Raw genomic sequence first — 13,631 nt, 5'->3', positions numbered from 1 at the left:
TCTGTTTGTGCAAGATGGCCTTGTTGTAAGGCACAGAGCCTGTTTGTACTGGAGGCATATGTTTTAAGATGGTGTTCATCTGTTAGCAACTGTTCTCAGAAGTTTGTGGTCAGTATAACTCTCAATTACTACTGCAAAATTCAGTAAAATGTGGCCAATATGTCAATCTAAACTGAATCCCATTTTGTCACTTGAGGAAGCCTTAAACCTGGCCCATGATCAAGTGACTTTTGTTGCTCTGATTCTAGTCAAAGAAACCAGTACTAGGAGCTTATATTCTTTCACTTCTGTTTTATACTTAAGCATCACCTACTCTGTCACCCTTAAGTATAGAAGACACATTCAGGATATAGAGCACAAAAAAGTATCTCTTGATATATCATCTGTGTACGAGATGAAACAAACCCTCGTGTTTTGATATCTTCTCATGCAGACTCTGTGTTCCCTCTCTGTTCTAAAAGGCTTGTACTACTGCTTTTTCTTTGGTATGGAAAAATGCCTTGTTAACTGAAAGGACAAAGTTGTTTACGTCAGCCATACCCAGATTTTTAAAACTGTTCTTCCTTATAAAACAGCACTAAGAAAAATCTCACAACCCTACTAAGGGGTTGCATTGTGAGTCTGCAGTAGGCAAGATTACATGAGTATGTAGAAGCCAGGGCTTACGCCTACCACTAGTGAATGCTGATTTAAATATTCTACGCTTTAACAGTAAGCCGTATGTACCATGATTTTTTTTTAAAAAGTACGTACTTGTTTTGATATTTGATTTTAGTGTGCTCACTTCTATAGACAAATATCTCAATTATTTTTAAGTACAGTTAATATTTTAACTTCTTGAATAAAGACTGCAAAAGAAGAACTCAAACAATGCTGAGAAACAAGTTAAATGTCTTAAAAAATCACAAATATGGTAGGTGAGCCATTATTAAATCTGTACCAGAAGGCAGCTATTTCTACATTAACTGAACATTGATTTCCATGGTTTGTCTTACTAAATACATTCAGCTGTCAAACCAATGTGATTTGTGATGAGTCTGCAAGGGGGCAGGGAGACTTCAAAAAAGGCAGTTCTCATGCTAATTTGAAACATTCTGAACAGGTGAAATTTATTGTTGGCACTCCAGCTCCCATGATTTTTATTCAAGTAAAAAATGTGTTTTGAAGTGTTTCAAGTCTCCAAACAGCTCTCCCACAATAGATTGTAACCATGAAGTCATCTGAAAATATATTCTGATGCTGTATTTCTTCATTAATTACACTGCAGATGAAAGTTTTCCAAAATTGCACATATTCAGCTTCTTGCTGCATGGTGTTTTTCTTATATCATCTTTCTGGCCAGGTAGCTGATGTTTACCAGAAATCTTCATCAGGTTCTCCCTGAAGGCTCTCTGCAGCACTAAAGCTAGAACACACAACAGTGGATGGTGATACAATTAATCTTCCCCTATTTCTGAGAACCCTTCCTTCTAGTCATCACCCATCGGGCAGACCTAGGACACGGAGCTGCTACTAACTGTGTAATGGGCATGTATTGAGCTAGTCAACACTCCTTAATTTTAACTTAAACATTTATTCAACTTTAATGCATTTCTTTTAGATGATCAAATGAGAAAAAATATGATATTCATTATACAATACTCCTCTAGATTCACAGTGGTCAGTAAAAGTTTCCCCATTTTAAAGCATCAAATTCTGTTCTGTTCCTTTAACAAAGTAAGGTATAAAGCAGAAATACCAAAAAGTATATACCTGTTCTCCCTTTCACTACCTGGGAGTCTCTCCGATGTTACTTCAGCATCTTCTTTCTTGAAATTCTAGCAGATAAGAGAAATTTATTACGGGGTGCTTTAGCATCCTTTTACACTGTTGGTATTGTATAGGAATTTACAGGAAAGATAACTTTTAAAGCTTAATGCTGTGAAACATTGTTACCCAGTGACCAGGTAGACAGGCATCAGTGAGAAACAGTTCTGGGAAGGAGGAAACAGCAAAATGGTACTTGGTTGCAACCAAGCCAATGGCCATTCTGTCCATCTCTCCATTGGTGGAAGATGGCTTTTCTTGTACATTATTGCAGACAGGTTCCATTTTTAAAAGTGGTGCTTGTTCAGCTTTAACAAACTTTCAGTGCCACCTTAAGCAGCATTACACCATAAATTTATAGACTTATACCATTCTATTTTGGTTGGCTCTTCTTATATTAGGAAATTAGTTCATCATATCCAAATGTATCAAGTTATTAGCCTAATGACCAGCAGGACAATAAAATTGCGACCTTTTCCAGATAATACCAGTTTTGTGCAGATAATTTTGATCTGTATATTTTCATGCACTTTTTGTTGGGTGGCAAATGCTAAAACCAGAATATATATTTAAGTTGAGGATAAGTATCTGTTACTATGTTTCAACTTAGTGAATAAGAAGGTACCTAGAAAGCAGTCTAGTATAAAATTATGATGTTAAAAGATCAAGCAAAGAACCCCGCACAGTACTACTCTGAAACTGGTCAGAATTACAAGGGTTTAGCTACTCCACGCCTGCATATGATCAAAGATGCAAGTTTCACCCCCCAGCCATAAGCTAGAGCATAATTTGTGCTTGGGTGGAATGGCGAGGAGAGAAAGATGACTTTGGGCATTTTGGGCCCAGGACTGACTGTCCTATTTGCCAGGAAGCATGCAAGTGGCTTCCCGCAGCCTTTCCCCGATGAACCAGCTGTATTGCTGGGAGAGTGAAATGAATGAATCTGAGAACTGTAGGTTTTCAGTCTGATTTGTGACCCATGTTGAAATGGATAGGGTGGGAGGATGCATTCAATCTTCCTGCCAGCACAGAACCTGGATCCGCATTGTGTGGAACACAGAGCAGAATCAAACCTGGATATCAACATAAACTTGAACAGAACTTTAAATGCCTAGTTACAACATCCACACATTCCACTAACTGAATGTTTGTATGTGTGTGTGTATATATATATATATATATATATATATATATATATATATATATATATATATATATATATATATATAATATAGCAAAAACGTAAACATTAGATACTTGTATTGCTACAGAAAACCTGCAACAGATGACTTTACCAACTGAACTCAAATCTAACAAGTGGCAGTTACTGAAAGCCTGCCCCTTGGATATGTACAACTATAAGCATTTAGGGAAGATTCAGGCAAAGCCTAAAAAGTGCAACAGGTTCAGCTTTGCTCTCATAAGTACGTGCAGCTTGCTGGTGTTAATGTCCAGTGTTAAGTTAACACTGAAAGATCTGCAAGTGTTGCATCAACAACAAGCTCAATGCTGAGAAATGAAGTATTGCTAGATATCAAGAGAAATCATTACACAAACCAGCGTGTTGTACTAATAGTAAACTGGATATGTATGGAAACAGACATCAAGTAAGAGAGAAGAAACGCTGAGACAGAAGATTTATTCTTAAGGAAAGCTAAAAATACGTAACTTTTTAAACATAAAAGTGGACCCCATTTTGTCTAACTGCTTGTTATATGTGCTACTTTGCATGCTTGTTTAGTGTGAAAAACAGAAAGAACAGCTGTTAGGGTAAGTCTAAGATCTTATTTAAATGTAATGCTGGAGAGTAAAAAAATCCTCACATGGACTTCTGCACTCAGTTTAAATGTAAATGCTATGATATTGAAAAGCAGTAACAAAAAAATCACATTTTAAATGAGGCTTGACTAAAATTATGGGACTGCTCCTCCTGTTCCCCAGCAGTACACTAATTCCAAATATCATTTGGCTTTCACTTACACATTTTCTAACTATCTGCTGTGATAGAAAATACCACCTTATTTGCAAGCTCTTGCTCTTGATTCTGTTGAACCATTTTCATGTATTTTTCTAATGGATTAGGAATAGCATCGCCACTATGGTCTTCAGCTTTCAACAGACTCTCTTCTAATTTTGCTGCTTTTTCATCATGTGTTTTCTCTTTAGTTGTCACTGACTCTTCAATGTACTTAAGAAAACAATAGAAAAATAATATTTGAGGATATGATCAACTAAACATGACCTGTTAGTAGCAAAATGCTTCTGTCTACATTAACCACCCTATGCTGCCTCAACAATTTTAAACATATATCACTTAAAAACATATTTATAGTTAGGGCTTTTTTTCTGGGGAAAGAGGTGGGGGAACTCTCACCTGGGGCAACTCCCAGGAGGAGGTGGTGCTCCTTTCATTGTATACATGCATGCACAGTGCGCGTGTGCGCACACCCAGGACTGCATGATGACATCACTTCCGGGAAGTGATGTCATCATGCAGGTGTGGCTGCCCCGGGAGCACTCCTGTGCTCCAGGGTGTGTGTGTCCGATTTGGCCCAGAATGGGCCACTCTGCCAGGTGGGGGAACACTCCCCCACCTGGCAGTGGCTGGATCTAAGGCCCAAATAGGCCATTTTAAAAATACCCATGTGACACCAGTCATGTGGGTATTTTATAGAGCTGCTGGAACACTGTTCCGGGGCATTCCAGCTCAAAAAAAGCCGTTTATAGTCCATCTTCCTATCCAATAGATTCTCAGAGTAGTTTACAAAAATTTAAAACCTGTATCATAAAAAACCTATAGCGTAAAAAATAAACACCCTAATGGTAAAACCGATTAACCATATAAAATTGCCGGACAGCATATTAAATAGCATTTTAAAACTCAAGATGATTTCATGAAGGAATAGGTTCAGCAACTTCTGGCCAAGCACCTTCTAAAACAAGAACTTCTAGGAAACAAAACACCAGCCTGGAAGGAACAAAAGAACTTTCTGTGGGAGGATGTTCCACAGAGCCACTACTGAAAAGTTTCACTCTCTCATAGTTACCCTCTGGGGACATGGGAAAGGATTTTCAGCTGTATGGGAGAACATACTGTGGCCCCAACCTATTTAGCTGATGATCAGCTCTTTGAATTGGCTTCAAAAACTGACTGGCAATCTGACAGTATTATAAAATAGGTCTAACATGTTCCTGGCAGACAGTTTGTACTAGTAGTTGGCTAAAGTTTTTGAACATTCTTCAAAGGCAGCCCCACATACAGCACAGGCAGCAGAAGGACATAAGTAACTGAACAAAAAAATGCTACTTCTGCCAAACCAGCAGAAGCGGACTGAGGAGGGAGGACCTGGTCATAGCCATCATTTGATCATCCAGGAACACCAGCATCCAAAAACATCCCTAGATTGCTGACCTAGGAATTCAAGTGAGTGCAATCTAGTACACATCTAGTAATAAAGCACTCATCTGAAGGTGAATCACGTTTCCAGACAAAATACCTCCACATAGTCCAGATTAAGTTTTATCTTCTTCATACCAATCCAATCCATTCCTAATTTCAGGCACCAAATCAGAACTTGGACTGCCTCCCTAGGACTCAATGTAAAAGACAGGGCTCTGTATCATCTGCATTTTGATGGCAACTGAGTCCTCACCCTTCAGCTGATTTCACTCAACTTCTTGTATAAATAGCACAGAGAACAATGCTTTAGAAGGATTCTATGGCCAATTATACTGAATGCTACTGAGATAGACCAGGGAGTGATCACTAGCATCTCCTAGCATCACTCATTCACCAGGAAACCGAGGCAATTTTGGTTCCAACACTTCAACAGAAACCAGAATGGAATGAATCTGAATAATGAGCATCATCCAGAAATTCCTGCAGCTATGTAGCTACTCACTTATGAGTTAAATCCCCAAAGAGAGTAATAGGTGGTTTGCTTAAGTAGGAACTGAAGGATAGTTTAATTTGGTTTTTAAATTATTGTATTTCAGGCAAAGAAGAAAATTCAGTTCTTGAAAACTGTTCTCATGGGTTTCATCCCACAAGACATGCCTCACGAACACCTCATACGGTTCCCAGCACATCCCATGTAGTCTTTTTTGCTGCAGCAAAAAATAGAAGTCCCTCATCAGAGGAGTCACTATCTGAATAGATGTCAAAGAACACTTTCTCTTCCATTTGAAGCAGCAGGCGGAAGCTTTTCCTGTAGCAATGATCCACTCATTCACAAGCATTCCAAGTCCCCCATTTCACACAGCAGCCTTTTCTGTTCTCAAATTATTTCTCTACTCTTACAGGATACGTAAAGACAGCTTGACCATCAGTCTCCCAGAAAAGGACATTTGGACAATGCTGTAACGTAGCTTCAAGATGATTAGAAAAGTAATTACAAATAAACAATCCTGATCCAACACCAATAGTTTTCTATAACACTCCAAATATTTTGGAAGGTAACAGTAAGGGGAAAAAATCCATCCAATCTGTTTTCCTAAAACAGACTCCTGGAGTTCCATGCAAGTTAATCTAGTGATTGATTTGACCACTGTAGGTGGCAGCTAACATCCACAATTCAATTTTAATCTTAAAATGGTCACATTTATTTTTAAAGGGTGATTTTGGAGCACTAACAGATACGTACATAGTTTCTCACATACTACAAACTGTAAAAATCAATTTGGAAAGCATTGTGTATGGTGGCAGGAGTTGTATGGTGGTAAGTTGTACTAACCGTGCTGTTCAGGAGCAGTAAAATATAAGTGTATCCACTGCATCAGTGCTAGCTATGCTTCTAGGCACTTGTTTCAGCATTTATAGGCTATTACTTGAAGAAAATATGCAAAATAAGTTTGCAGAACTACAAGATACCTGTGCATACACATAAAAAACAAATTCATCCACATTACTTCTTCAAGGTTGCTGAATGATAATTGCCTATGAACAGCCACAGTCTAATAAGCAGGGCTTTTTTGCAGCAGGAACGCAGTGGAACGGTGTTCCGGAACCTCTTGAAAATGGTCACATGGCTGGTGGCCCCGCTCCCTGATCTCCAGACAGAGGGGAGTTTAGATTGCCTTCCGCGCCGCTCAGCAATCTAAACTCCCCTCTGTCTGGAGATCAGGGGGCAGGGCCACCAGTCATGTGACCATTTTCTCCAAGGGCAAGCGACTGAGTTCCACCACCTCTTTTCCCAGAAAAAAAGCCCTGCTAATAAGAATGCTGCAACTTCATTTTCAGCGAAAGAAAAATAGTTTACAATATAGTTTAGTAACAAGGGACTAAAATGTATTACCATTTCTTCATTCAGTTTTTTCAGTTCTTCTTGTTCTCTTTCCAAAGCTGCTTCTCTCTCTCTCAGCCTTCTTTCTTCCCTTTTCCTCCTTTCTTCTTCCCATTTTTGTTCATCTTCCTCCTCTTGCTGATCTTCAAGTTGCCTTTCAGTCTTGACAACTGTTATCTCTGCTCCACCTGATAAGATTCAAAGAGGTAATCATCAAATGTTAGGCTGGCGCGCGCACACACACACACACACACACACTCACTCTCACTCTCTCTAATCTGTCCACAAGGACGGTATATAAGCTCAAATAAATCATGCAGAAGGACCCAGGTTCATGGATCTCAGGGCCGACCTACACCTACAAGTACATAATAACAACAACCTTGTGCTTATATACTGTCCTTCTGGACGATTAGTGCTACACTCAGAGCAGTGAACAAAGTCAGTGTTATTACTATCCCCACAATGCAACTGGATCTGAGAAGAGTGCCTTACCCAAGGCCACCTGCAGAGCTCATGGCAATAGTGGGAGTCAAACCAAAAAAGTGGTGATTCGCAGCCCAACCACTTAACCACTATGCTACAGCAGCTCATAAAACATACTCCTGCTAATACACAGGTTAGCCCAAGCTAAAGAAGTAGAGCACCCCTTGTCTTCCACCGTGCCAACTACTCTGCCACTCAAGTCTTTCATATAACTGTACTACCTCCATTTTTGCCCTGAAAGAAGCGCGAGCGCCCGACTTACCAGGCGCTCGGTTTGCTGCCGGGAGGCGCGGGGGACGGGGTGGGCGCAGCGGCCGGCGTGCTGGCTGTCCCGATCGAAGCCGGGCAGCCAGCAGCCAATAGGATTTGAATCCTGGCCGGCCAATCCGCGGCGGCCGGGAGGCGGGCCGGGGCGGGGCCAGCCACCGGACCTCAGGGAGGCAGTCTTCCCTCTGGTCCGCTGGCTGGGTATTTATCCAGGCCCGGCCCCTGCTCACTCGGCTCGGGCGGCGGAACGGAGAGGACGGGCGGAGACGACGACGACGACGACGACGCGCAGCAGAGCACGAAGGCAGGCGGCGGCGGAGAGGTCTAGCTGAGCCTCTCCCTTTTTTTTTTTTTTTCGTCGCGTGCCTCGTGGCCTCACGGACCGCGGCTCCCTGCCCCTCCTGTTAGCACAGGGCAGGTGGGAGCGCCGTTGTTGGGGCCCGGGGCAGAGCTGAGCCCAGGCCCCACCACGGTGAAGAATCCCGGCGAGGAACGCTGCACAGCACGTTCAAGCCTCCACTCACCAGCCTCGAGTTGCTCCTTGCCCCTTGTTTGCACAGGGCAAGTGGGAGCGGTGGGCCACCTTCCCCCAGCAGGAGGACAGCTGCAGCAGGGCATGGCACCATCCAAGAGGGCAGGCGGGCCAGGAGGGAAGGCCCGGAGGGGTGGAGGATCGGCGCTAGCCCCCCCCAGGGCCGCCAAAAAGGGGGCCGCTGGTGGCAGGGGCAAGAAGGGCACAGAGAGTGGCAAGCCCAAACAGAATATCGGGGGCCGGGAGAAAGGGTCCCGTACAGGGGAGCCCCGCCGGCGGGCTGCTGCAAAGGGCTCCCCTCCCTCCCCGCAGCCCCCCACACCACTGTGCCCACGGGGAGCAGGGGGCGGGCGAAGGAAGCCAGCCCCAGGTTCCCCCCCAGGGGAAAAGCCACTGCACAAGGAGGGAGGACTGATAAGGATAACACAGCCACCTCCCTCCAGAGTATCAGTCGGACCCTGGAGCTGCTCACAGCCAGGGTGGAGAGCCTGGGGAACTCCGGGCCTGGGGGAGCCGCGCCTCCCCCAGGGCCTGTCGAGGTCCTCTCTAGCAGGCGCAGCAAGAAAAGGAGAAGTGGCTCTGCCAGAAGGCACATGGCATCTTCATCATCTATTTTGCTTATATGGTCATAGGCCTTGTATAATTTAATACAGTTAAAATCAAGTACAAATATGCAATTACTAAATAACAATCGCTTGAAAGTACAGGATCTATAAGATAAAAATATATGATAAACAGGATATTATATAAAATAGATAAAAATTGGCCATATAATTAAAATTCAGCATTTAGATATAAGAAAAATAAAACTTGACTATACCTAAATGTAGATGACTGTACTGAGTCTCACTTAAAACTTATTTGAAACTGATTTCGCGTTTCAGTGAAATCATTATTGCCAGAAATTTCACTACTGAGATTTTCGGAATAGTATCTGCCAATAAATAAGAAATCGTCCCCAACTCCAGTGAAAGACAGTATTTTGATAAAATGAGAAATATCCAGTGGAACCTAATGGCGGTCCATTGGGGGCAAAACAATAAATGGGCTACGGTCTCTATCATACCAGATGCACATGGACAGAGTCTATCTGAATAAGAAACTTGGGTAAATTGCCCCATGAGTTACGCTGATGGAGAAGCATTTAGTCTTGCAAGAGTGAATGCAAACCTGTAAGGGGGGATCGTAAGATGGCTTAATTATGAAAGGGGGTTTAGTGGAGAAATTCGTAGAGTGAGAGGTGAACAGACACATCTAGCTCGAGCAGCTGTGCTGTCCCTATTCATATTAAAAACCTTCAACTTAATTAATCTCCAAGCCTCTTGTTGAGTAACTCTGGTAAGTATTAGGAGAGGGAGATCAAGCAGATCTAACCTCATCTATCAACCTTAGCCAAGTGTTTCTACAGTTTTCCTCCTTCAATAAATGAATACTGTGGGCTCCTTCAAATGTATACTATACAATGGATAGGTGAACCATGAATATTACTCCCATTCTATGGTAACTCCATTGGCTTCCTCTCAGTTACCAAGCCCATCTACAAAGCTCTTGACAGTCTTGGGCCATTGTATCAACAAGACTGCCTCTCTCCCTGTATTCCACCCTGGCAACTTCGCTCATCTGAACAGAGCCTTCTGGAGGTGCCACCTTTGACGTGGGCAAAATCAACTGCTGCCCATACACAAGCACTCTCTGTGGTGGCCCCCACTTTATGAAATGATCTACCTGAGGAGGCTAGGAAAGCTCCTGTTCTCCTGGCCTTCCATAAACAATGCTAAACTGAATTGTTCAAGAGGGCTTTTTGCTCAGATGGGAGGGCTGTACTGTAAGGAAGAGGTGTCAAGAGATCCATCAGTAGAGGGATAGGGAACCCATCAGTAATGGAAGAAGGAGGGACCACAGACTTCACTAATTTTGCTTTAAATAGCGCGGGACCATAGACTTCATCACCATTGCTATAGACAGTGAGGGACCACAGACTTCACTACTACTGCTGTAAGTATGATCCTACTGGGTAGTTTCTATGTTGTTTAATAGATCATCATGGAATTTGCTTATGCTCTGTTTCAACATTGTTAAGTCTTTAAATCTTTCTTTTCATTTTTTCCTTTTCTTTAAATCTTTCAAATTGCATGTATGTGCCCCTTACAGGTATATCAAAATGTCTTGATACTGATTGTATTGACTCATACTATGTAATCTGCCTTGAGTCTCAGTGAGAAAGGTGGACTATAAATGACATAAATAAAAATAAAAAAATTAAAAGCTACACACATTTATTATTGACTACTTTGTAAGATAGGTTACTACTTGACACTTGCATAATATACCCTAAACAACTGACATGCATTAATATATCTTAACCACATTCCTGCCATCCAGTCACAATCTTTCCCCATCTGCTGAATTCACATCATACTGACAGCACCACAAACTCAGTTTCAAGGTCTACAAGTGTTCCATTTGCTCTGCCCTGTGCCAATCAAAAACCCAAAGCTGGTGCACATGTGTTCAGAATTGCTGCAGCTTATTTCATGAAATGTATCACCGAGTTTCACGGATGTTTTGGATAATTTTTAAAAATTTTGGATAATTTTTTTAAATGAAAAATTTAAACTAGGCTTTACATTCCACTTTGAAGAGGCGACATAAAAATCTGCCTTAACTGTAAAAGATGGCACTAGTGATGCAAAGAAGTCTAAAATTAAAAAACACTTTCCGTCCCCCTTTATAAACAGTAGCTGGTTTAAAGAGCAACGTATAATAGCTCTTAGGCAAGATGTTCTGAAAGCTTCAACTTCTATGTCTTTTGATAAAACATGCTAGCTAAAAAGGATATTCACACTTGTCTGAGATGAAAACTCACTTGTATCCTGCTGCGAAGTAACTGTTGGAGGCACAGAAACTGGGCCTTGGCTTCCACTAACAATATGCCCGGATGGATGTGACACATTGCTTTCAAGTTGTTCTGGAATGTCCTCTTGATCTAGAGGAAAAATATGAACAATGCCCTCGTTATTCTGCAATTATCAAAGCAGGGCAAAAAAAATAGACACACAGTGTGGGAATGACCGGAGTACAGAATACGTAAGTGAAAGCCATTAATTAAGTTTCTCTTCTTGGCCAATTCAACCATTACCCTGAGAATGGGGGAAAAACCCCTTCGAATAGAATGAACTGCTGCTTTAATCAGAATCATGAGGCATTTTGGCTTGGAAATTAGTTCTAACAAAGCATTTGTTAACCAAAGAGTGGGTACAGCTTCAACTGAATGTAAGCTTGCATGATTTACTATCCACAGATATGCCACAAAAGTTAATTCAGAATGTAAAGGGCTGTATGATGGATGATTTTTTCCATTTTTTCGATACAACATAAAACTAACCTAACCTATAATTTATCTGATCCTGAAGTCTACTTTTGAAGCTGTTTTACAGAGTCTGTTTTTGTTCTGTCTCAGATATTGCAGCACCCCAGCTGCCCCCCTCCCTTCACTGCATTTAAGGCTCACAGGATTAGTTAGAGCAGAGGTCTTCAGCCTTTTCAGACCTTGTACGCATTGAGCATTGGAGCTGCAAGCATATGACATCAGAGTTATGAGAAGAAAAAGGGGGGCACAGTTATGACCTTACCAGTGTCAAGGCCAGGACCACAGGCAGCAGGCCGAAAGAGCTAGGGACTGGAAGAAACACAAGCCAAACACCAGAAAGTGAACTGTAGTCGTGGAGGAATCCCTCCCTACCACCGTGTGGCCTCACTTGCTATTCTTCTCAGTGTGCATAAAGAGAGAGCCAGGAAGCATGGCACCCTTGTTCTCTACACAGCAGGCCTTTCCAAAAGGCAGCAAAGAATAAGGTCTCACAATCCAGCAAGAGGGGTTCTGTGGGTTCAAGATCACTTAAGGATCTATAAAATAGCAGCAACCTTCTCTTTCTCTCCCATCTCTCTCTTTTGGTTCATAACCATTATTCTAGTGTGGAGGGCATGCAAGCATCTCCTACAATTTTGTCTTAGTGCATACAGGCACACATGCATTTCTTCTACTTCATTTTCTTTCCTGACGAGCTTGCATTTTCTGATTCCCAAACTCAGCGTTCTCCTTTTATTTGCCTCATTTGCCTTATACTATTTACTCCTATACATTATTTTATAATAAAAAGCCATGTTTTATTTATTCTTTCATGCTTTGGTTGTGACGAACATCAGTTGCGCTAAATGGCAAGCAAAAAGGACCTGACTTTTTCAAATCACTCATTTCCTCTGACCTTTTACTTAGCCTGTGGCTCTTACAAAGCCCTCTAACAGTTTCGCTACGTGAAGCAGAAGACACACAGACTATTATGCTTTTCTGTACACACAGTTCACTTTCCCGTTAGGTAACATGAAATATTACTGCTCCAATACCATTTCTTAAATGCATGGAACATTTCATTTGTTTAATTCTTCGACAGAATGCATGGTTAGTATGGCAGAATATATGACAGACAGCTCAGCCAAGCTACTCTTTTTTTATTGAGAATGACATCTATCCATAGGTATAGGTTCCTAAGCCCAAGGGTAGCCTGTAGCATCCCTGATGTCTGTCACTCTTCTGCCGTACTTAAGCACACGCAGAAGGCCAAGGGACAGCTTTGTCTCTCTTAAGAATTAGCTCAGGTGTCTTCTTAGCATGGGATACAACATTACATATAACATTGCCTTTCATGCCACAGTGCCTGAAAGGTTTCTTTTCTCAAGGCTGCAGACAAAAGAGATGGGCATATTACACAGACACCAAATATGTTACTGTTTTGCTTTCAACTTGCTCTAGATATTAGCAAAATCCAAAATAATAGAACTCATGCTTCTGCATTTCCTGGATTCTAATAAAATCTGATTGTCCTCAGCATTAAAGGTTCTCTACTGTCTAACAGACACAGTAAATACATACATTCACTGGCAGAGTCATGACTTTCGAGGTCTTCGTACGTGAGTTTTTCAGGCTTTATACAGTCATCCTGATTTTCCTCCTCCTGTTGATGAAGACTAAAAAGAAAGGCGAAAGAAGAAAGGAATTTTAGGAAACAGCAATAGTACCAGCCATCAGGCTATACATCATTTTACAATGGCAACACAAATTGTAAGACTCTTGGGGAAAGCATCTAAGAGGCAGTAACAGGGTTTCTGAGAAACAGGGAGACAATTCAAGGAACCTGGTTACCCTGAGAGATGTGACATAGCACTGCTGGTGTGCCATTTTAAATGTAATAGATCTCTTA

General features: G+C 41.8%; 1 protein-coding gene across 3 annotated transcripts in view; it reads right to left on the bottom strand.

The window, feature by feature from the left end:
* Positions 1–1,079: 1,079 nt before the first annotated feature.
* Positions 1,080–13,631, bottom strand: part of OFD1 (OFD1 centriole and centriolar satellite protein) — a 42,511-nt gene continuing 29,959 nt past the window's right edge. For all 3 annotated transcript variants that reach the window (XM_054973286.1, XM_054973287.1, XM_054973288.1), the window contains 6 exons: positions 13,304–13,398; positions 11,240–11,359; positions 7,101–7,276; positions 3,824–3,994; positions 1,753–1,817; positions 1,080–1,405 (listed from right to left, as the gene is read on the bottom strand). In XM_054973286.1, coding sequence (XP_054829261.1) covers positions 1,354–1,405; positions 1,753–1,817; positions 3,824–3,994; positions 7,101–7,276; positions 11,240–11,359; positions 13,304–13,398 — 679 coding nt within the window. In that variant the 3' untranslated portion in view covers positions 1,080–1,353. The remainder of the gene's footprint in view (positions 1,406–1,752; positions 1,818–3,823; positions 3,995–7,100; positions 7,277–11,239; positions 11,360–13,303; positions 13,399–13,631) is intronic.

Source organism: Eublepharis macularius, chromosome 3, assembly GCF_028583425.1.
Source record: "Eublepharis macularius isolate TG4126 chromosome 3, MPM_Emac_v1.0, whole genome shotgun sequence".
NCBI classification, from domain to species: domain Eukaryota; kingdom Metazoa; phylum Chordata; class Lepidosauria; order Squamata; family Eublepharidae; genus Eublepharis; species Eublepharis macularius.
The sequence above is the reverse complement of the archived record's forward strand: the minus strand, read 5'-3'. Positions and strand labels throughout refer to the sequence as shown.